At 40.4% G+C, this 24,037-nt stretch overlaps 2 protein-coding genes across 3 annotated transcripts; both read left to right on the top strand.

Moving 5' to 3' along the window:
- Positions 1-3,188: 3,188 nt before the first annotated feature.
- Positions 3,189-7,178, top strand: s1pr5b (sphingosine-1-phosphate receptor 5b). The gene is made up of 2 exons (XM_007551594.2): positions 3,189-3,359; positions 4,375-7,178. Exon 2 carries the CDS (start codon positions 4,582-4,584, stop codon positions 5,797-5,799), a length of 1,218 nt encoding a protein of 405 aa, XP_007551656.1. The 5' UTR covers positions 3,189-3,359; positions 4,375-4,581; the 3' UTR covers positions 5,800-7,178.
- A 2,530-nt stretch (positions 7,179-9,708) lies between these two features.
- Positions 9,709-24,036, top strand: keap1b (kelch-like ECH-associated protein 1b). 2 transcript variants are annotated; one of them, XM_007551593.2, is made up of 7 exons: positions 9,709-9,811; positions 12,832-13,849; positions 15,599-15,844; positions 16,916-17,592; positions 19,566-19,771; positions 20,300-20,476; positions 21,160-24,036. In XM_007551593.2, the coding sequence occupies exons 2-7, from the start codon at positions 13,544-13,546 to the stop codon at positions 21,387-21,389; spliced, it is 1,842 nt and encodes a 613-aa protein (XP_007551655.1). In that variant the 5' UTR covers positions 9,709-9,811; positions 12,832-13,543; the 3' UTR covers positions 21,390-24,036. The 2 variants fall into 2 exon arrangements, with proteins under 2 accessions (XP_007551655.1, XP_016526816.1); XM_016671330.1 differs by lacking the exon at positions 9,709-9,811 and adding an exon at positions 9,861-10,220.
- The last annotated feature ends 1 nt before the right edge of the window (position 24,037 follows it).

Raw genomic sequence — 24,037 nt, 5'->3', positions numbered from 1 at the left:
AAAACCCATGTAAAATATATTGAAGTTTGTGGTTGTGATTCTAAGAAACATGATAAAGGTCATGGCGCATAAATACTTTTTCTCCTGTTCATGCTAAAAAGTCCTATCTGTCTGTTAGACTATTCATCTGTATTCTCAGACTTCTGTTTCTTCTCTTCAGACTCTGATGTGAGGCCTCTGCTTTTGTCACTCCAGGATATTAGACTATAATTCTAATTACTCTTTTTTTTAAGAATCTCCTCCTACGTGCTCTGTTTCACATCCGGGAATGTACGAAGGTGGAAAGCATACATACATGGCCTCGAAAATACTCAGAAAGACAACAAATAGATTCTGAAAAAAGAAATTAATTGAAAAGCAATGTTATGTCTTCAGTGATTATTTGGAGTTCACTCTCGATTATGTTGAGTTCCCATTTTATTGTAAGCCCCTGGCACAAAAATTGAGAAAACAGACCAACAGCATTTCTGAACCAGTACTTGACAGTGAGTTAGTGCTAAGTGTTTGTTCTGATGTCCATTCATTCATTGTCTATACCCGCTTGTCCTGGTGGATTGGTTCCTATCTCCGGCTGTTATTAGGCAACAGACAGGGGACTCCGTGGACAGGTCACCAGTTGTGGTGGAAGTATGCTTAAAAAGTTTATCTGTAATGGAAAAATAAGCATTCAGTATTGAAGAAGTGAAGAAGTGTTATGGTTCCACCCGAGCCAGCTCCAATCAGATTCATCTCCAGTTTCCCCATTTAGCCGTTTTTTGGAACCATCTCAGGAGAGATACAAGCCAAACTTATCCAGGTATCACGCACAAGCGATTTGATTCTCAACAGGTTGCATTCACTGACTGGTCCATGGATTTGAATCAACAACAGCATCTCAACTACTATTTTCAGTCTGCGATCAGATTACAGATTTGGTGAGATGACGAATTCCATGTTCAGACCTTGAATTCAAAACCTTTTTATCTGTTGAAGCACATTCAGCATTAATAAACATATATACAGAGAATTAAAATAAAAAGAAAAAAAAAAAACTGGCTCCCCAAGGCTTCAAACGCAAAATAGCATAATCAGAGTGTCGACCAGCTCCTGAGCTCTCATGACGTTCCTGCCCATCTTTGTGCCCACATAGTAAGGAACAAACTGTCAATGGAGAAACACCCAACTTGGCAAGAACTGAACCAGGGATTAGTGAGACTTCACAATGGACAAGCAGCTTCTGACCTTTTAATCATGGGTAGATAACTTTGAGAGAATGTGATTTAATCAAGGGGACAATGTGTTCTCAGAGCAGCAAAGAGAAAGTTACTAAGGTATCAGTTTAATTTGTGTTTTGAGCTTCCAAAGTGTTTTAAATTGATGTTTTTTGAGTGTTGTGCGACTTTGTGGATGTGTTCAGAACACTTTAAGAAGACTATGAAGTGCTTAAAGTACATGAGAATCTGATGTAGAGAGTTTATTGCAGCAAGCAATGAAGCTCAGGACTCAGAAAAACTGCTTCAACCATCTTTGTTAAAAGGTTGTCCATTTCCCCATTCCATCACAGGGCAACACAGACACACAGAACTTGTTCTGCGTATTCTTTAAATATTCGTTTTCATTAAGTTTTCTGCTGATGTATTTACGGACTGTGTTGTCAGTAACTGTCAAAGCAGTCCGCACATTTTATCAGCCGAGAAAGCAGCCAGTTGACTCTGTCATGATGCTGGCTGTGGGTGAAAAGCATGGGAGATATTGAAATTCAGATAAGGTGTGACCATAATACAAAACAATGAAAATCCTTTGTTTAGGTACTGTTCAGTCTCAAAGAAGACAGATGATCCCTCAGTTGAAACTAGGTAAAATCCCAACAAACCAGTTCAGGAGAAGGAAACCACTGTTTTAATAAGGCATTGCTGCGGTGTAATGTGTCAGAAAAGCATCCGGATTTCAGAGCAGGATTCCCAACTGAGAAAACACTCAGCGCAAGGAACGTTGTTTAAGTCACAGCTGTTTCACATTTATGTATTTATATACAGGATCATGTTGAATGATGAGGGCACCATGTGTATCCTAAGGAACCTGAGTTTAGAAATCTGAAGCAAGTTATAAAAAAGAAATACCTTTTTTTTTTGGCTTCTCCAGCATTACTGTCACCTCTCACCTGTTTTACTTTGTCCTGATGAATCTTGTTCAGAGCTGACAGGCAAAGTTTCACAGGTGAACCAAGGAGGCGTGTCAAAACATGCCAAAATCTTGCTGACGGGTTGTGGGAATTTGGATTTCAAAATGGCCGTGTAATTGTTGCCAAAAAAATTATATGTTTCTTATATAAGCTTGTATGCAATAAATATAAAGAAAGGAAGGAGAAAATGTTGCTTTTAACAGGGAGGGTTGCTGAGCCATTTGTGTTTTTCCAGCTTTAATGAAAGTCTGTTCCCTTTAGAAAACGCTGTATATAAAAAAGCATACTTAGTTATGTGTTATCCAAGTATAAACAGCTGTCAGTTTTATCTCTGATTTTAGATCTTCATTTGGACAGATCTTCATCTGTGCTATTTAGTAAGCATGGTTTAGACAAAGACTATCAAAGGCTGTGTGGGACCCTGGAATGAATTTGATTTATGGAAGCCTTCCCACCAACTTCAAGCACCATTAGTCAACAAATATCTCATTGACACCATCTATGTTCAGACTTTTATTATAGATCTTACAGAACCATTGATAAAGTTCACTAGGCAAAGCAATATATACCATCCCAACAGTTTAGAGTGCTTTAACTGAAGGAACAGAGATAAGGTGTATCACTTGTACACAAAACAGCATTTGAAAACCTGACTTGTGCCACAATTTAATTCTATAGGTTCTGGAGCCGCTCGGTTCACTTTGAGCCTGCTCTGGATTTAAAATGAGAGAAGCTTTAATTTCTTCTGCCAAGACGTGCTCTTATCTCGGGAGGAAGTCTCACTTGATATGAAGACGTCTGCCAGTCAGTGTTGCCCTTTATCGTCTGTTCCTGTTTGGCAGCAGGTGAGTAATATCTTTTCAGTTTTCACATCGTGTATATAGGTCACACACACCTACAAGTGTCGCATGAAAGAGTCCAGAAAAAACAAGTGGCATCAAAGTCTAAGGAAGCAAAAGCTGCTTGTGAAGTGCAGTATAATGCAACACTGAGTGAGAGCTAGTCTGAGGGAACGTAAGGGGCAGAGACTGTTTGAGTTAAGACCAACCCCCAGAGCCGTTGCATGTTTCAACTGAAGACTTCACTCCCTCTGCCTTGTCAGTTTGACGGTGACTAACTTGCTGCACATGTTTGGATTCTCTTGAGTGAAATTGTCAGATGAATGGCAGGATAAGCTCAGCACGACATCTCTTCCCAGGTAATATTTACTGCAATGCTTTTCCAGTTGGATTAAATATGTTAAAGGCTTTATTGTCGAAAACATTTACTTTAGATATCTTTGTTGTAGATGCATGCTGTTTGTAGAACGAGTTAAGTGGAAGAAAGCTATGGTTATTCTGTGAGCATAAGTTTTGGTATGAGTATATAGAAATTTATTGTGATACTTTTGCATGTGAAGGCAACATCTATTTCACTAAAGTAAGTTAATAATAGGGTCAATTGAAACACGAATATTACATTTTAGTTATACTGTAACGCAAAAGTTAAAAAAAAAAAACATTATTATATATTTTCAGTGCTGTAAAGTCTTTAGAGACACATTCACTTTCTATAATTATTTTAGGTACACAAACAAATCATTTAACGATTAAATGTTTAAATTTTAATCGCTGATGAAAATCTAGTCTGTTTTCTTGGATTTTTTTTTCAATGGCAAATTTATAGCATTTTTCCAGCACACTGCATGATAAAGTAGTCAGATTGAAAAATAGGATATTAACTTTTTATAAAAACCAAGAGAAATGCAACAGTGTTTACAAATGATCGTTAAACTCATTTTGAATTAACTTTAAATAGTTTTAGAAATATTTGATTCTCTCTTAAAAGCCTATTTTTGTGTCATACGTTTGTTTTTTCTGCAACACGAGAACCAGCTGCAAATGTTATAGATTATATGTTGAAGTGGTTTCTGTCTAACAATTTTACTGGGGCACACAAACCTCAACCATAGCTGAAATGATTATAGCAATAGTTGTACATCATCTTTTTTATCTTTTAATATGAAAATATACCTTATTAAACCAAATAGAGTTCACATTTCATCTGCTTATGAATTAATATGCAATGTAATTTAATGTTTTGCTTACGGTGACATATTTACATGTTCCTCTTTTTTTTTTTTTCAAAATGCATGTGTCTTTGACTCAGCTTTGTAAACTTTTATGAGTTAATGATTTAGTCCCACTACATTGAACTTTTTTATGTTTCCATAGTAATTGGAGCCCACAGCCAACCAGAGCTCAAGAGCACCGTCTGCTGGCCTTAAAGAAAACATCTGCATCATTTTCATCAAACTTCTCCATTTACTGAAGGCTCTTCCTGTTAATTTGATGTTTCCTGCTCTTGCTGTCAGCTGCATGTCAACGGAATGACTTCTTAATCCCAGCTGCAAGAAGAGAAGGTAAAAAGCAGCGTCCTACATGGGTGCGTCATGTTCTGACCTTGAAGGTGCTAACGCTACAACGATGGCCTCCACCGCCTCACCTTCTTCTTCTGCCGGCTACTTTGAGTTCTTCTGGGATTACCACAATAAGTCTGTCATTTGTAAGCATTACAACTACACCGGCAAGCTCAAGAATCGTCAGGATCTGAAACCTGAGAGCATTGTATTCCTGGTGGTGTGTCTCCTCATCATCCTGGAGAATGCAGTGGTGCTCATTGCCATTTGGAAGAACAAGAAGTTCCACCTGCCCATGTACTACCTGCTGGGAAACTTGACTCTGTCAGACCTGCTGGCGGGTATCGCCTACATGGCCAACATCCTGATGTCAGGACACAATACTTTGAAACTGACACCGTTGTTATGGTTCCTCAGGGAAGGAGGGGTCTTCATCACTCTGGCCGCGTCCATCATTAGCCTGCTGGCCATTGCAATTGAACGTCACGTCACTATGGTGACAATGCGTCCATACCACGGTGCAAAACGGGGTCGGATGATTGCACTGATTGGTGGAAGTTGGGCCCTGTCAGCATTACTGGGGATTCTCCCTATTTTGGGATGGAACTGCATACACAGATTGGACCAATGTTCAACAGTGCTCCCACTTTACGCCAAAAGCTACATCCTTTTCAGTGTGTCTGTGTTCAGCACGGTGCTTTTGTCCATTGTGGTCCTCTATGCTCGGGTTTTCCGTATTGTCCGCACCAACACGAGGCGGCAGCGGCTGAGCCTGAAATCCAGCATGAGAAACAGCCTCGCCAGGGTGACGCAGAAGTATATCGCCCTCCTCAAGACTGTCACCATTGTGGTGGGAGTCTTCATTGCTTGTTGGCTGCCCCTCTTCATCCTCCTTCTCTTGGACTTTTTCTGCCCCACGGGCCAGTGCCAGATGCTCAAAAAGGCAGACTACTTCCTGGGAGTAGCCATCCTCAATTCATTCCTCAACCCAATCATCTATACTTTGACCAGCAAGGACATGAGGAGAGCCATTCTGAGGCTACTGTGTCAGTCGTGTCTGATGACCAAAGATGGACAGGTCAAGAAGATTGGGATGCCATTTATAGAATGCAGTTTCAGCAAAACTGAGGTGCCTTCTCAAAAACTGGATCATGGACTGGATACAACCATTTCCTCGGGGAATGCAATAACCTCTCCATCCACGATTAAATCTCTTTATCCTAAACTGTTTAAGTCATAAAGACTGAAACTCTTGGATGCAGAGTCCAAAAGACTGTGAAAGAACCCCACACTGCACAAAGAAAATATTCCAATAATGGAAAGAAAGAGGTCAGTGGGGTAAACCTGAAAACTGAATAGTTGGAATGAACTACAAATGGAGGCACAGAAAGAAGACATTAAGACTTTATCCTCCAAGCAGAATTTAGCTTAAAAGACTGAAAAGACAACATTTCCTTCTGTCTAAGCAATGTTAAAGTGCGGTTGAAGGTGGATTGAGTAAATTAAATTAACTAACTTTATAAACCATGTTAAAAATGTCCGTGGATATAGTTCTTGAAGTTTAATACCTCCTCTTTCACTAGTAAAAAGGAGTTTGGTCAAATTGATAGCCTACACATACCAAAGATTATAAAACAGTCATAAAATAAAACTGGTATTATTCTCTGTATTTGAATTCTTAAGGACTTTTTAAGACAGCACTTGCAGTCTATGATGCCTGCTTTTGCTGATGCTTGGGCTTCCGCTGGTTCGGAAACCCGAGGCGCATCAATTTTGCTCAGATAAGATTCTTTTGCAAACACTTGCCTGTCTGTGTTGCATAAAGAGTTAAGAGAAGTCTGAGAGATAACAGGAAAGAGGTGTCTCACTTCTCAGTGAGACTGAGAAGTGAGATACACACAATGCAGTGGAGAACGTTGCGGTCTTATTGAGGGAGGAAAGGTGCAAACCAAAAGCCCCCCACATAACATTTTGAAATGACTGAGTGCTAAAGTCTGATGGAGAAATAGTTGGTCTTTGGGTGGGTGTGCTATTCTTGTAAAATGTCACCCAATTACCCTCAGTTCAACTGCTACACTGAAAGACAAAGAGAAATGAACATGGCAAAAAGTCAATACACCTGTACTATGACTAGTGTGCACTTGTAAAAATATTATTGCTTTTTTTTCTGTTGCTACATGCTGACAGCTTAACCATGACTGAACCTGAATCAGCTGGCTGGTGAGTGAGCACATCATGATCTGTAAATGGTTTATTTTTTTAATCAGGTGCGTCAGAACTTTATTTGACAAAAGTGTGTGCTCGTTTAATTATTTAGGGTGTGGACATATTCACTCTCAGATCCCTTATTTTACTGTTCACCTGGAACATTTCTGCTTCTAATGTGAGGTATGCTTTTTTTAGAATAAAACCAGCCTGAGAACCACTTTTGTAGCTTGAATGTTGAATGTTATTTTTTTTATATACTGAGATCTGTGTGGTGGACTTTCTGGGTTTCAGAACACATTTTTGTAACATCTGTACTATAAATTATACCTTTTTTGTAACAGTCTAAATCCAACATAACCTTTCTTTTCATAAAAGAAATAATAATAAAAATGCATTTTAAGCGATGCCAAAGAGTTTGTGATCTATTTTCATTCTCTGTAACAGATCTAAATGAGGCTGGGTGTATTTTGTCTCGAGCAACTGAAATTGTAAGTACCACAGGAAGTCAGCCCCCCGTCTCACATCTGTTAATGACATTGGGCAGCACACATCAAGGTCTGCTGGTCTCAGACTGGCTTGAACACAATACAACACTTCTCTTATGAAACAGTGAACTTTGTTATTCTGCTTTTTCTTGAAAAAAAGCATAGGTAAAATTTACTATCACCTTACATTAATGTCAGTAATTTCTACATTTGTGATGAAGAAAACGTTATAGTAGAAATATACCTCTTGATGCATTGAAAATCCTTTGTAACTTAAAAATTTGGCATTTCACTCATAAAGGTTACCACACGTTTCACACATTGGGAGAATGTGAAATGAGTGAATCTTTCCAATTTTTAGGTTTCATCTAAGAAGGAAGTGTTTTTATTGTTCAGTGTTTCCACAGACCAGTCACAAAGTAAATGTAAAATTCACTTAACAAAAACAAAATAACTTTAACTTAAACATTTGCTTTGTTGACATGAACAAAGTCCTGCAAGAAGGGATCTCTAACAAACCACTTAAGACCTTCACAGAACGGCACTTTTTATACAAAGGGATTGGCTTTCTCTACAAATCAGATGATTTGTTTGAGGGCACATGGTTGAAAAGATTTTATTTAGGGGTAAGAAATTGAAGTTTAGTTGTAGATTTGCAGTGTTGTTGTATGATAAAGAGGATGCTCAGGGCTGTCTGTGATGATCTTCATTTTATGACGAATCTTTCTTTGCACACTAATCTCCAGATGGTCCACAACATCCACTTTGTTTGCCAAAAATTGCACATTGCCTTTTGTGGTCAAAGAGATGGTTTGAATTTCCTCCTACTCTCTATCCTCTGATGAATCCAAATGAATTCAACCCTTCCCCAAACTGTAAAACTACAAAAATAGCTTCCCTCCCACATCAAAATTATGCCCTACTTTTTGTTTGTTTACGACATTGAAGTTTGAGGTTGTAACATGACATGGCATAGTGCAGAAGCTATCATTTCGTGTTCAATGTGAACAAAATTAAAGAAATGGTTATATAAACAGGTAAATGGCAGTGAAACTGCATTTCTTGTTTAAGTCTACTGAGGAGAGTGGGGTTTCTTCTGTCCTCAGTAGAGTTTGCAGCAACAGAGACAGTGAATTGGAAATATGAACAAGCTCATAAAGAAGGCTGGTTCTGTTCTTGGGTCTGCACTGCAGCCTGAGGAGATGATTGTGCAAAAAAGGCTGCTTTATGAAATTAAGATCATAATGGACAACCCCTAAAATCCTTTTCACAAGACAGCTACAAGGTGTTTTCAGGAAGAGACGACTCGTTCAGATCTCTAGAATATCGTTTCTCTTAAAAGAGTTCACAATCTGTAACGACTCTGAAGGAACTTACTTAGTACATTAAATATCCCTGTGTGATTAACAAAGGGCTTTTAAATCAAACTGAGCTCAACAGATACATTAAGGCATACATAGATTCGCAAGACCCTGCAGTTTTCCCCATGTGTTGTGACCTAAAGATATTGTTGTCTAGAAACTTGGCTCTGTTACAATGAAGCACCTTTGTTTTGATATGATTTTCACCAGTGCAGATGTTCTCCCAGATGTTGACTGTATCCACCAGAAACGTACCTACTGATAGAGGTCAAGCAGTCAGGACTTCCTTCCTGCTGTTGAAATCATACAATAAACTGCGTTGGTCGGTAAAAGCCGTAGGTCATTTGTCAGTGTTGACAAGGGACACATGCTTAGTTCACTGAGACATCTAACGTGACACACCTCATGTTAGAGCAGCAACTCGTAGGACCTACAAACTCTAAATGTTAAGCTTTGGCGCCACCTATTGCTTGAAAAGGAAATGTTGCTCCACGAGACCTTATTGACCTGAACTAGATTATATATTTTGAAAGAGGGACGAACTGATGCGTCAGCACCAGCCTGGGGCAAACTGACTTCTTTCATGCTGCGACACTGGGAGATGTTCACAAACATATTTACTGTAAAGAAAAACACCTGAGAGGCACGTTTGAGGTAAACAATTCTTACATAACAGAAACGGTGTGTGTTATGAAATTAGCTATTTATTCAAAATATTGTTTAGTTGGGTTATTGACGCAATTAATTTCTTGTTAGAACTGCAGAGTTTGCTTTGCCATAAATTTGCTATATACATTTGTTTTTCATTGTTAATTTTCTTGAATCAATCAATAACAGTGTGTTTTCTACAACTGGACGGGATTCAATCAACTCCCAAATCTCTGTACTGCAGAGTTTATTTTACATTGAACAGTAAAGTTGAATGGGCTGCATGTCTTGGCACTGCTTATAGTTCTGGCTTGCTTTTCCGTCATTCTGAGAATCTCTTCGCAATAAAAGCCCCCGGGGTTGTGACGCGCTCGCTCTCCTTTACACGTCAACGGAGGCGGTCCTCGCGCGCTGGGGGAAGCTTTTATTGTGAAGGCCCACGGGAGGCTCGGCACAATGCTTAGTCACGGTGAGTTACAGCTTCCCCACCCCTCCTCCTTCCGATGTGGCCACAGATCAGTACCATGATGGAGGAATTGAGCCAGACTACGTGAGTTTCCTTTCTTTCTGAGAAATATATCGTCTCAGTGACAGTTGATACTTTTATGGATCACTTTGATAAACGAGCAGGTGGTTCGTAGCAGAAATAGTTTGAGGCATGGTTTTGTTAGCATGTTTGTGCGGCTGTTGTCGCCTTACAGCCTTCTATTATTAGGGTCCTCTATGGGTCCCGCTGTCAGCTCTATTTCCCATTTTCTTTAATTTATTGTCCGTGATGTCGCGTTTTATCGCGACACTGGCGTCCCTTGCAAACTCCCAGCCGACTGTGTCGCGCCTGTTTCGGGTTTTCCACGCCAGCTCCCTGTGATATTTGGGTGAAAACAAACCAGGAGATGGTGACCTTTTTCAGTGCCAGGAGCGAAGCGGGGGTGAGCGGCGATTTGTGTGAAGGAGGGCAGGTAGATGGCGCGGAAATCTAATTCCGTTCGGGCTTATGTAAGGACTAGCTCCACTTCTGGGTCATGTTTTGGTACATCCAGTTCCACTGTTGGCTCGGGGAGAACTTCACGATGACTCACTGAGCGGGGACGCTCTTCTGTGGGTTATACAATGCTCAGTCGTGTGCGTTTGTTTCTCTTTCGGCTCGTCACTATAAGCTCGAGAGAAACGCAGGTGGTGGGTCGTTTCCTGCTGAAAAGCACTCGTTTGATTCAGCTCTGCAGGGGCTACGGGGTCAAAGTTGAAACTCATGATCATCACACATTTGGTTATGGACTTTGACTCTGTCATTCCTACGGAACAAAATGCTTTAATCTAGTCTCCCAGAGTGTAACAGGGTTGCTTTGTGTTAAGTTTCATCCAGCTTCCGATCGGCTCTGACCAGCATCCTGGTTCCTGCTGATGTAAATAAACCCCACAGCATGATGCTGCCAGCACCACCATGATTCAGCATTTCGCAGCTCAATCTAAGTGCTTTTATGGCTTTTAGTTCACAGCTCCTCTGTGCATTGTGTTGGAGCAGAACTTTTATTTATGCAGATTTATTAAGCCTGTCACAATAACACATTTTGCTAGACAATAAATTGTCCCAGAAGTTATCGGGTCAAGTTAACGATGCTGCTGTTTTGAGTCCAATTTCAAGTAACATAATAAGACAAATACAGACTCTCACAGATCATTTTTACACTGGAACTGGAAGACATTTTAAATATCCAAAATAAATAAAGAAAAACACCTGAAATAACATATTAAGTGGATTCTGAAGTCTCGGTATACAAATTGGCCTTAAAAATAGTTGAGACCAGGTTGAAGCATTTTGTTGTCCAGTCTCTATAGGAAGAGGCGCGTGAGAAAAACAATGGCTTATTGCAATAGGCTTAATAGTGATCAAAATTTCTAACCTGTTAAAGTTGGAGATTGATTTGTTCATCAAGCCTGGCTGGAACTGCAAATGGAGACTTTGCATATTAAACATTAAAGACTCTCTGCTTGCTTCGCTCTAGTTGGGTGGTTCTGATAAGACTGATTTTCTCTTAGTAAAACTGAGGTAAAATATTTGTAGCCATTCCTCAACGCTTGTACTTTTCCCTTGTGAAACTATTAGTAAAGCATGAGAGATTGTCAGCAGATCCAGGGTCATGCATGAGAAGCCCATTTGTCATTCAGAAGTTTTTGTGCCTTGCACACAGGGAGACAGAGCGAGGCAGCAGGAGTTGAGCAATATGTTCTGCTCTGAAAATGTTTTACTCGGAACTTTGCAGGGGGAAAAGCTCTGCGGTAAATCTGAATCACAGCACGCTTCATATTACAGCTTTCTAACTGGCTGACTAACTTATGACAGGCCCTGCGTTGACCTTGCCGCACGTCATTAATTGTTGGCGGCAGAAGCTGCTCAGAGAAAACAAGCTAGTCTGTGAAAAGTGCATAGACATGCAGCTTATGGATATACCTGTGTGCAACGGTGCCGTGTTGTATAACTGAACTCTCACTGCCTCATTGTTGCTTTGATTCTTCCTTTTCAGCGATCACCAGACTGTTACTGTTAGTTCACTATTGCATGCAGGTCATGATCTGGAAGGAAGAAGTTAGAATCACACAGTGGTGCGAGGCGATGATTTAAATGAATCTCTTCACAGCTCAAACCCTCGCCTGTTAACTTCCACGAGTTTCATTTTTCATTCACTTTTAAAGCTGATTTCAACCAACGTTTTCCACCCAACCAATCAGCAGGGTACACCCACTACCATAGGTCATGGTTGAATTGTTACAATGTGTGAATTAAGCTTTGTTGGGGTTGTTAAACGTCCTTTCAGACATCATTGTGGTTGTGTTTTTGTGCGAAACGTTCCTTCTGTGCCAGCCCCAGATAGACGGGTCACAGGACAGAGTAAAAACCAAGTCATGCCGACCGGCTGGACTAAAGCCCAGTTTAACCCGAGCAGGACTCCCCTCTTCCTCCTCATACTCTGTTTGCAGTCATAGGGCTATCACAGCTGGATAGTTTTGTTTCCAATTAATATTTTTCTTTTTTTTTATTGTTGTGTTGGTGCTTGAGTCAGTGGGTGAATCCAGTTATTTATAAACTTTGTGATTGTTTTAGAACAGACTTGTTAATTATAAATTAAGGTCGGTGTTTACACAAAGTTTGTCACAGAAAAGTCTTCCTAAACCTTTGAATCTTTTCTGATTTTGTTATGTTTAGTTTATTGACATTTTGTGTGATAGCTCAACACAAAGTAGGTAAAAATATGTCAAGCACAGTCAGATTGAATAGTAAATTGCTATGAACATAATTTTTCACGTCTTTTCACTCATTATAAAGTGGAATTAGGTCTACAGTTTTATAACATAGCCATGCGACAAAGCCCCTCCGAGAACAGCTGGATTTTAAACTGATATTACCAATTAGGTGATGTCTAAAGGCAACTGTTTGTCTTAATTTTATTTGGGGGTGTCAAAGTTAACGGGGCTGGATATGAAAGCATGTCACACTTGTCCAATTTTTTTCCATATGAATGAATTAGAAAGCCTCCACTCATTTGTTTAAATCTCGTCTTCTTCTCTTCTCAGTTGAATTCCAGAATTGGGCAACTCCAAGGAAAAGCAGCGCTGTCAGCTGTCCCTGCTCGGGTCCAAGGGACACCAAGTGACGCGTGTAACACATTTGGCATCTGACCCATTTGTTGCTGTTCAGCGTCAACAACCTAACTGCCTAATCTCACTATCTGCCTCATCTTCTCTCAGCCAAGTGTTAATATCTTGATTTTTATAAATATATATATTTCTTTTTTTTTTCCCTTTGAAAGTGGGCCGCCACCTCCTCTTTTTTTTGCCTTTAAGGAATGACTAAGAAGTTTATAATGAGCGCTGTGAGAAGTGGAAAGAAAAGCATCAGTGCAGCCAAAACTAACAGTTGAACTGAACGGGATCACTCTGAGTCATAGTACCAAGTTATCTGCAAAGTTACAAGAAGATTTCTTCATTTGAAAAACTTTTACCATGTTGGAGCTCTGCATAACCCCATATCCAGCACTGAGGAAAAACTTGGATCCAAATATCGTGATGACTTAATGAACGATTGAAAGACTTTACTCTGGGGGAAAAAAAAAAAGAAAATCAGGCAAATCTGGTCTCGTTTTCTGTCGTCGCCGTCTCGCCCCCTGCCTTTTAAATCCTTTCTTTATTTTTACCCGTGTCTGCATGAGGTGCAGGGATGCCGCATCACGTCGACCGCAGTTCATGAGAGAGAGGTTTACGGTGGAGCAGAGTGGGAAGACAGGAAATGACAGAGTGCCTGACAGAATGCAAGGCGCTGGTGACTCCATCCACGCGCAACGGTCACCGCGTCTTCAGCTACACGTTGGAGAGCCACACCTCGGCCGCCTTCGCCATCATGAACGAGCTGCGCCTGGAGAAGCAGCTGTGCGACGTCACCCTACGCGTGCGCTACAAGGACCTGGAGGCGGTGGACTTCGTGGCTCACAAGGTGGTGCTGGCCTCGTCGTCGCCCGTCTTCCGCGCCATGTTCACCAACGGCCTGAAGGAGTGCGGCATGGAGCTGGTCCCCATTGAAGGGATTCATCCCAGAGTAAGCCAGAGTTTAATAGCACTGCTCTCTGTTTCAGCATTAACCGGTCACATTTGCAGTAACAACATAGGGATTTTATGATAAATGCTGTGGTAAAAGCACATCAACTATCCCACTTAGTTGGTTTGACTCTGAGGTTTCAGCGTGTGAATTATCTCTCTTGATTGATCTACAGATAACATCAGACGGTAACACTGTGTGTCACAGGGCGGTTATTCTATAGAAAGAATGTAGGTCTGATCAGATGAGGTAAACATAGAAGCTAAAAAGTAAAAAGTCAGCTTTTGTTTCACCTAGAGGTATACTAAGTTAGCATTGCATAAGTCTTATCTGAATGAGTCATAAAACCACTTTAACTTTTCCTCATTTTGTCACATAAGGTCCACAAACCTCAGTGTACTTTATGTGAGAGACCAATGGAAAGTAGTAAATAGTTTTGGGCAAAATGATTTCAATGTTTTTTACAATTAAAAATCTTAAAAATGCAGAGTGCATTTGTATTCAGCCATCATACATCAATCCTTTGGAGAACCATCTTTCACTACAGCTACACTAGCAGGTCTTTGGGGTATGTCTGTGCCAGTTTTGTACCTCTGTAGATGGAAATATTTGCCTGTTCTTCTGTGGAAAACATCTGTGAACAGATCAGTTTTTGCTCTGTTACTTGGTCTTCACAAGGCTGTTTAAATCCAGAACAGCTGGATTTATACTGAGACTTACTCTATTTACCACCCAGCAGAGGTCTAAAAGAAATAGGTTACTCTTGAGTTTATTTACGGGTATCTGATTACTGTGGGTTGCATGATGCACTTTGCAACACTTTTATTTGTAAAAATATAAAACTAGGGCTGATACTTTAACTTAATAATTTGGAAAATTACAAGTTTTAATGCAATTAATGGCTTTATATACAAAGGTTGCAGACAGAACTTTTGTATCCACATGTTTTTAGTCACCTTAAATCTGACACACAAGCAGCATCCACAAACACAAAACTTTTTTTTCTTTCCCAAAAATAAATTCACTTGTGCTTAAAAAAAACAATCTGATAGGACACCGGAAAAGACTACCGTTGTGCTAAAATTAATTGGCCTACCACAGAAGCTACTCAAACCTGAAATCCAATCTCAATGCAAAACATGTTGCAGCAAGCACTGACGTCCCCAACGCTAATGTCAATTTCCGCATTTCAAAAGAAGTATATTTTCAAACAATGTACTGGAAAGCTGCATGGTCATTACAGCATTTTTACACATTAACCTAAACAATAAATTTAAAATCAATAAATATCTTTGTTGTTGAACTTGTATATCTATTTATTCAATAAATAAAACTTTTTTTTTTAATTGAAAACATTGCTTATTTTGTTGAACACGTGGGTTTCTATTAGAATCTTATTGCAATTGTTATTTACGGACCCTGAAATTAACTCTGAACTTTTAATCAACTCCCACCACAAATAAAAACATGTATCTATTTTCTTCTGAATCACATTTCCATACTATATGTGTGGGGCTGTCACAAAAGGAATCCAAATAGTTTGTGGTTGCAGAGTTCAGTGGGTGAGAATAGTATTTTTTTTTCGAGGCACTGTACGTGTGGTGGCTCACATACAAACAAGGGCACTGTGTGTGACTCATCAAAGCTAATCTCTGTTCCCCGTTGGCAGAAATGAAAGGATTTAAGCAGCTTTATTTTTCATTTCTTTTCCCTTCTTTGACCCTAACCCTGCCCCACTTCCCCGCTCAGGTTATGGACCGATTGATTGAGTTTGCCTACACTGCCAGCATCTCTGTGGGGGAGAAGTGCGTCATCCATGTGATGAACGGCGCCGTCATGTATCAGATAGACAGTGTGGTCAAGGCCTGCTGTGACTTCCTCGTCCAGCAGCTCGACCCCAGCAACGCCATCGGCATCGCCAGCTTTGCTGAGCAGATCGGTTGCACGGAGCTCCACCAGAAGGCCAGAGAATACATCTACATGAACTTCAGCCAGGTACGGCCAGAAGAGGGATATTTCAGAAACAAAACCAAGGAGGTTCCCTTTCGGAACTGAAACATAGATGAAATGAAGAACTGCTGAGGTTAAAGTTTAATACACCTACTTAGGATAAGCTTCGTACTGAAACGGTGGAAGTGCTGTGTGGTAAACAAGTTCGTACAGCTTTCAGTTTGTCCATAATTTCTGTTTGAGTGCCTGCACACCTGCATATTCTGAGAATGCAGTGAGTCATGATTTTCCTTAACAGGGTTTACTTGAGGTTGGAGCACCACTTATTGCAAAAGACCTGTTTACGCTTGAAAATAAAGGAAACAAGAGCGCACTTTTAGGGTGCATTTACACCAGACTTGTTGACTCTGCTTTAATCGAACTCAAGTTCATTTTCCTAGAAAGTTCAATTCGTTTGGAGAGGTGTGAATGCACAGTGGAACTGTGACGCAGACCTAAAAAAGCTAACTCTGGTCCACCTACAAACTTAAGTCTAAGTTCAGTTTAAGTGAACTCTGGTGCGGTTCGAATGCTTATGTGGATCGAAGACCGCTCCAAAAGCAGAAAGCAAACTGTGGCGCACAACATTTTGGGCAAATAGAACGAAAACAAACACGAGAGTCTTAAAACTAAAGGGTGAAATGGCTCATGGTCTTTTACCAAAGGGAAATTCTACAACTGCTAAAATCTGCCAATACTCGTTTTTTGTTTACATTTTGTGAAGAAGGAAGTTGCGTCAGTTTCTTGTTCGGAGGTTTTTGTGACGTTTTCTTCAGTGGTTCTTGGTGCAGCGGCACCAAAGTTGAGGGTGTTTTGTTTCGAGTTTGTTAAACATGGGCCCCACTCGAACCAAGTCTACCGGACTGTCGGGTGTGAAAACACTCTTGGTGTTTGTTCAGAGAGATACAGCTCATGTTTCAACTATCTCTGCATTGCTTTGTGTCTGATTTGCCAAAGGCAATGGGGTGTCATGAAAGAATACTTCATCAAGTCTTAATACGTCAGTACTTAAATTACAAAGACATTCCTGTAAGCACTGGTATGACAAAAATAATGTATTTCCACTTCCTCGCCCAGGTTGCAACCCAGGAGGAGTTTTTCAACTTGTCCCAGTGCCAGCTGGTCAACCTCATCAGCCGCGATGAGCTCAACGTGCGCTGCGAGTCAGAGGTCTTCCAGGCGTGCGTGGCCTGGGTCCGCTACGACCAGGAGAACCGGCGACCGTACGTCCAGGCCTTACTCCAGGCTGTCCGCTGCCATTCCCTCACTCCCAACTTCCTGCAGGCGCAGCTCCAGTCTTTGGACTGGGACCCTCAGTGTAAAGACTACTTAGCTCAGATCTTCCAGGACCTCACACTCCACAAACCCACCAAAGCCGTTCCTTGCCGAACTCCCAAGGTACCGCAGCTCATCTACACCGCAGGGGGATATTTCCGCCAGTCTCTGAGCTACCTGGAGGCCTACAACCCCTGTACAGGTGCCTGGCTTAGGCTGGCTGACCTGCAGGTTCCCCGCAGTGGGCTGGCAGCCTGCGTCATCAGCGGACTCTTCTACGCCGTCGGCGGCAGAAACAACGCCCCTGACGGGAACATGGACTCCAACGCGTTGGACTGCTACAACCCTATGAACAACTGCTGGCACCCGTGTGCGCCAATGAGTGTTCCAAGGAACCGAATTGGGGTCGGCGTCATCGATGGCATGATTTATGCGGTTGGCGGTTCACATGGGTGCATCCATCACAACAGCGTGGAAAGGTAAGTAAGCTGAGCTTGGCCGATTGAAGTTGATACCAACAGGTGCAATTTGCTTTACAAGTGTCTTTTGATGTGAAGCTTCCTGGCCCAATGGGATTTAATGTCATTATGTTTGAGTTTCTGTGGGTTGCCTCTGCCCAGAACCTGATATTAATAGCATGGACTTAAGTTTTTGGTATGTAGTCTGCATACATACTAACTGTAAGTAAAAGAAACTTCCTGGAATTTATCTGGTGATGTTTCACTTCCTGTAATCTTTTTTTTTTTTTTTTTTTTTGCTCAAGACTTTTTATATGTCTTACTTCTGCAACACTGAATAGTGTTGCTACGTATTTTCTTTAATGCAGTATTTTGCAAGTTGACACATTATTTAAAAAGAAAAAAAAAAGAGTAATGTTGTTTTTCTCGATTTCTTCGCTTGAGGCAAAACACCTGCACTGAGATTACATTACCAGAGCCCGAAAAACCCAGCTACAATCCTGTCCTGCAGACATTACTCCAACCTTTTGATGAAAAGTCTTTCAAAATTACTCAACTGAACATTTTCACACAGTGTCACATTATACATTACAGCTACACACTCATGTTTATTTATGGGAATTTTATATGTCAGAGCAACATAAAGTATCATGTAATTATAAAATAGAAAAGAATGGTACATGGTGCTGAATAAACAGAGCAGTCATGAATGGCAGCCTGCTAAAAGCTGCAGCGTTGGGCTGCATCATATTAGGAAAACATGTGACGTGCTATAATTTTTGGTGAGTGTCACATTAATGATATATTTTCCATTAAATAATCAAACGGCAAGTTGTCTGTCCAGCTGCTGGAAAGACATATTGTTGAGATATTTCCATCTCAACAAGGTTTTATTGAAAACATTGCTTTTTGTCTGTTCCCTCGACAAAGCAGTAACTAAGTTATTTCTTAATAAATTTACCACTTCTTCACCTCTGGAAACTTTAAAGTTTCATTAAACAACAAGTATCACTGAATGTATTACAGAAGTAGAGTTCCCGAATGTATGGTACTAAAACTATCTGATAACCATGATTGTAGATTAGTCAGCTCTTCACAATAATAAATTTACTATAATTTACCTATAAGCAAGACAGTGTAAACACAGAGCCAGAGCTACAACGGAATAGTTTACAAAAAAGTATATACGTTTTGTCATTTGCAAAAAGTGTGCATATATTTTTTGCTGGTCTATCGCATAAAATCCCAACAAAAAAAAAACAAAAAAAAGTCTGTGGTTGTAACTTGATATGGTATGAAAAAAAATCATGTGCATGACTAGATCTACAAGGCACTTTTGTTCCTAAATTTATTTCTGCTTCTTTCATGAACAATAGTTCAGTTTGTGAATGGTCCATTATGACAGAAAAACAGAAATCAAACTTTTAACTCAGTTTTGTCTCACTGTAAGTGTCTGTTGTCGGTATTTTAGCTGGAATGTGACCCAGAAGCAGCTGTGGACATGTGGTACAATCTTTAACCTCGTTAAGTTAAATATTCAACAGTGGATTTCAAATATAGCTGGGTTTAAGGATGAAATAGATCCAAACTCTGGCAATAATCCAAACATAATTCACAGGAAGCCAGTATTGCTTTGAAAGAGGAACATGCCCAACCTGTCTTAATTGCTAGGTAGGGACATTTGTGGAACAAACATGTTCATTGCACCAAACTGCCAGTGATGGGGGGAAAGGAATCTGTGCCCAAAACGATGCACATTCTGCTTCATCTTCATTCTTTACATTAAATTGTTAGGAGGAAAGAATAGTTATGTCTTAGAATTTTGAGCTCATTTCTGAGAAAGAGCAGAAAACTATATATAAAAACAGCACTGGAATTTCAATTGTTTACTGAAATAAAGTATGTTCACTTTTTGTGACTTCTCAGAAATCTCAGTGCACAAACAGTTTGCCCGAGTTACAACGGCAACGCCAAACACAGTCATGTGTTCACAGGTATGATCCGGAGCGGGACCAGTGGCAGCTGGTGGCCCCAATGTTAACGCGGCGTATTGGTGTGGGTGTCGCCGTGATCAACCGACTGCTTTACGCCGTCGGGGGTTTCGACGGCGCCAACCGGCTCAGCTCCTGTGAGTGCTACTATCCAGAGAAGGACGAGTGGAGGACCATGGCCCCCATGAACACTGTGCGGTCTGGAGCTGGTAAGGAAGGAGGAGGAGGGGAAAAACTGCTTTGTAGCTTTGCTTTGTGAACTGGGAGTCTGGAAAGTTACTCAACTGGTTGTGCAATTTTCCCCACTTTGTTTTTAAAGTCTAGAAACATCTGCCTGTCCAGCACCTTTGGTCTATGCTAACATAAACATGACTGGGGTGTTTGATTCAGACCAGAATGAGGCTGGTGATGCAGCACATTAAACTTTCCTGTCAGACTAAGTTCCTTCTTGAAATGTATTTTTAGTCTTGAAGTCAGACCAGTTCAGTGTCACCTCTGCTTTGAGCAGTGGAAACTGGCTGTGTCCATTCCTACAGGGCCTGGCATCACTTTTGAGTTTCATGAAGAATCCACACGTTATCTACTGAACTTATACCTTTAGAAAACAGATTTTAACATGCAGTATGTTGAGATATTTACCTTTCATATAAAAGTGAAGCATAAACGGTGCTATTTGACTGTTTATATTTTAGATGATGTAATTTAAACTGATAAGAAACTATATTTTTCTCTTTTAGGTGTGTGTGCGCTGGGTAATCAAATTTTTGTGATGGGTGGATACGACGGCACCAACCAGCTGAACACAGTGGAGCGCTACGACGTGGAAACGGATACGTGGAGCTCTGCCGCCTCCATGAGGCACAGGCGCAGTGCGCTGGGAGTCACTGCTTTACACGGACGTATTTATGTGTTAGGTGAGTTGAGGCTTGACCAAAGATTAATATCTGCCTGGAGCATATTATAGAAGTAACATTGTTAAGACAATAATTATTATTATTATTATTAAAATTTTGTTTACATGGACCGTGACTCCTTAAAATGTGAGCAAAACTTTAACAGAATCCTCCAAAACGTTGTTGGATATTGCAATATAGCCTCAAGAAAAAAGTGCGTAACTGTGAAGTAGAAGCAAAAAAAATAAATAAATATTATTTTAATCTGAAGAGAGGTGGGTATATTTGTAGACAATCTTTGTAGGACAATCGTTTAGCTCCATCCGTCTTACAATAAACTGTGACCATCTTTCCTGTCCTGGCAAAAGAAAAACTTCCCCGCAGCATGATCCGGTCATCACCGTGTTTCACAGTGTATTAAGGCGATCTGCCAATTTAATTTTACTGAACCAATCTTCCAAAATTAAGGATGCACCAGATTATACCTAATCTGGTGCGTCCTTAAATTTGGAGTAAAGGGGGAAGAATACGAATGAATGGCTCAGCTAAAGTCACAATAAAATAGATTAATCTTGTGGTTGTTAGGTGAAAACATTGGAAAAAAAAAACAACAAAACAAGTGTTTTGGTCTAAAGTATTACACACTAGAGTCTTAAATCATTTTGTAATAAACTCAAACTAAAACACCAACATCATCTTTACAGGAGGCTACGACGGCAACACTTTCCTGGACAGTGTGGAGAGCTATGACCCAGAGACAGACAGCTGGTCAGAGGTCACCCACATAACATCGGGGCGGAGCGGCGTGGGCGTGGCCGTCACCATGGAGCCGTGCCAAAAGGGTCTGTCTCGGAGTCAGAAGACCGAGAGCTTCGAAGGCTCGATCGTCCAGTCCGTCAGCTCCGATTTTAGCCAGTGTGAACCGTTTAGCTAAGGCACATGAATGTTTCCACACGCCCTCACACGTTGTTGAGCCGCCCTAATGTTTGGCTCTGCTCTGCATAAAGTAAGGGCAGACGTGTGCGGAACACCACATCCTGCCTCATTGACTTAAGGTGAATCAACACGAGTCGTATCTTATTGTCCAGGCGCTGCTGATTCTCTTCTATAAGGTGGAAATTAGCAGCACTGAGCACATGACCCCTCAGTGCATCTGTTCTACAGCCAACAGACCATTTTCAACCAGAAAAGGGCTGGAAATTGAAATGTATTTTATTGGCTCAAAAAACTCATCAGGTTATTTTTTTAACTGATTGAATCTGATAGGGAAACTACAATAGGACTAAAAGTAGCAGGCCGTAATATTTAAAGTGCCATTACAGTGCCTGGGGGGGCTTTATTATTACTATTGTTAGTATAACGTGTCCTTGGAAAGGAGCATACCTCTTAACATGAAGTCCATGCATGACAATGGGCCTCATGCAAGAATGTTTTAGAGCTTTCCACAAAACATTTATGACTTTTTTTTTCATTCCCAATATTTGATTAAGAAGTTGCCGTTTCCAGACGGAAATGCAAAATCTGCATCGAGTGTAGCAGAAACATTTGGATCAGATGGTGAAACATGGCAAACAGTATCTTCTAGTGGTTTTAGTCTGCTGTAAATGGTAGAGAATTTTGTTTACTAGCTCCCCTGCTTGTAAAGATGTGTAAAAAGTCTTTAAATAAATTCATGCTTTATTATAGCAGCACATTAAAGATGTTCTAAAAACACAACATTTGCATAACGTACAAAAAACACATTAAGAATGTAATTTACACTGCAGAAACTCCCTGCCAAATATGTGTAGCTAAAGAATTTGTTTTAATCATTCTTTTTTAGGTTGATCTTAGTTTATAAAAACTTGTGATTATTAATTTGAGCTGTACCAGAGGCACAAGTGTTTTAGTCAATACCAGTATAAGAATTCCCATTTGTTTTGCCACAATTCCCAGTGAGCAGAGTAAAAAAAAAAACACTCCTGAAACAATGACAATAAGTTGAATTTCTTTTAAAATCAATCAGTTTTTAGATTATGCCGTTGGAATAAAAGAGGAATTTATTCAAAAGCTTTTCCCACATTTCTAATTTTGATGCCCCAAAAGTTCCCCTGTCTTTGTCTGCACAGTGGGACTAAGGAACACCAGCTGCTCCTTAGCCATTAAACTCAGTTAATAAAAACAAGAAGCGGCATCACCATAGGAACAGTTCAACATCACCAATATGAGTCTCATTTTTTCTTTGCTGTCAGTTCAAACAGGAATCAAACATCAATGCCTTAATAAAAGCAGGACAGTTGGATTAAACTGTTGTTATTGTATCTGGGAATACATCAACAGGCTACTAAACACCGTAAGTTACACTCATCTTGTTACAACGACGACCTTCAGGGGAAACCAGAATCCCGGCACTCGCATGACTGTTACTTTGACACCTGCCTCCTGCCTGCGCACCTTTTACAGCCTAAATCACACATCAGCAGCACTTTCGCTTTTCCTCTCAAGGCCCTGCAACAACTGCTTTGAAATGATCATGAACTAAACTGACGCAATCCATGGATGCTGTTCCAGTCCTGGTTATGAGACTCTCCACTGACCGGGCAGTTTCTGCGTGTGATGGCTAAAATGTGCAACGTAACCAGCTGGGGCTGTAATTGACACTATCCACTTTAATTCTATAATGTTTTTCCGTGGAGCTGGTGGATTGTATAGTGTCTTTTCTTTTATGTAGCTGTAAATTCTCAGTTAATATCAACCTGGTGAATCTCACTCAGGAGAAGTTCTTGCATGGAGCCCATTGTCTCAGTTTGATGCTGGTTCAGAAAAATCAGGGTGGTGAAGAAACTGTACAGCAGCAAATGCGGCCTTTTCTCTGTCGAGCCACTGGCAGGGTGATAAAATGTGAAATTTCAGAGAGGACTCGGGAACGATTGTTGCGTAAACCGTGATTAGATTAAAAAGCAAGTCCTGACTTTGATTTGGGAAAAACGGAAAGAAAAGAAAAGAAAAAACAAACATAGCATTTTGAAAGCCTGGATTCAAACATTTTGATGAATGTGTTTTTTATATGTTGAAAACAAGAAACACTAACCACTGACAGGACTGAAAAACCTCCTCTGCAGACATCACAAACGGAAGCGCCTATGTTTGAGCACTGCTGTGGACCTGTTGTATACTAATGACAAGGACTTGCTCCAAGAAGCGTATTTGTAACAGCTATCTAAGCTATGGACATTTTTTTTTTTTTTAGAAATGTTTTGTACATTGAAAATCTGAATCGCTTTGTACAGAATTCCAGAGTTGATATGTTTTTATTTATTTGTTCAGATCCTATTCTTTGATTTTCTGCTTGCTTTTCAACTGACATCAGCTTTGTATTAAATCAGACTCTTGATGTAGTATTTTGAATAACTAGCATGTATTGTAACTCAGTGGGGATGTCTGTTAGTGCTAAGTTTGGGTGTTCAAAAAAAAATCTTCACATTGAAAGGGACTGCTTTTTGTTGTCCACTCAGTAGTTTGAATTCAAATTAGGATATTCATCTGCTTTGTAAGTTTCTTTTTCTGCCAAAACACCCATAAATATATTTCTTGTACTGCTGC

Source organism: Poecilia formosa, unplaced genomic scaffold (assembly GCF_000485575.1).
Source record: "Poecilia formosa unplaced genomic scaffold, Poecilia_formosa-5.1.2 Scaffold43, whole genome shotgun sequence".
Classification (NCBI taxonomy): Eukaryota; Metazoa; Chordata; class Actinopteri; order Cyprinodontiformes; family Poeciliidae; genus Poecilia; species Poecilia formosa.
This window is presented reverse-complemented; position numbering and strand designations above follow the sequence as displayed.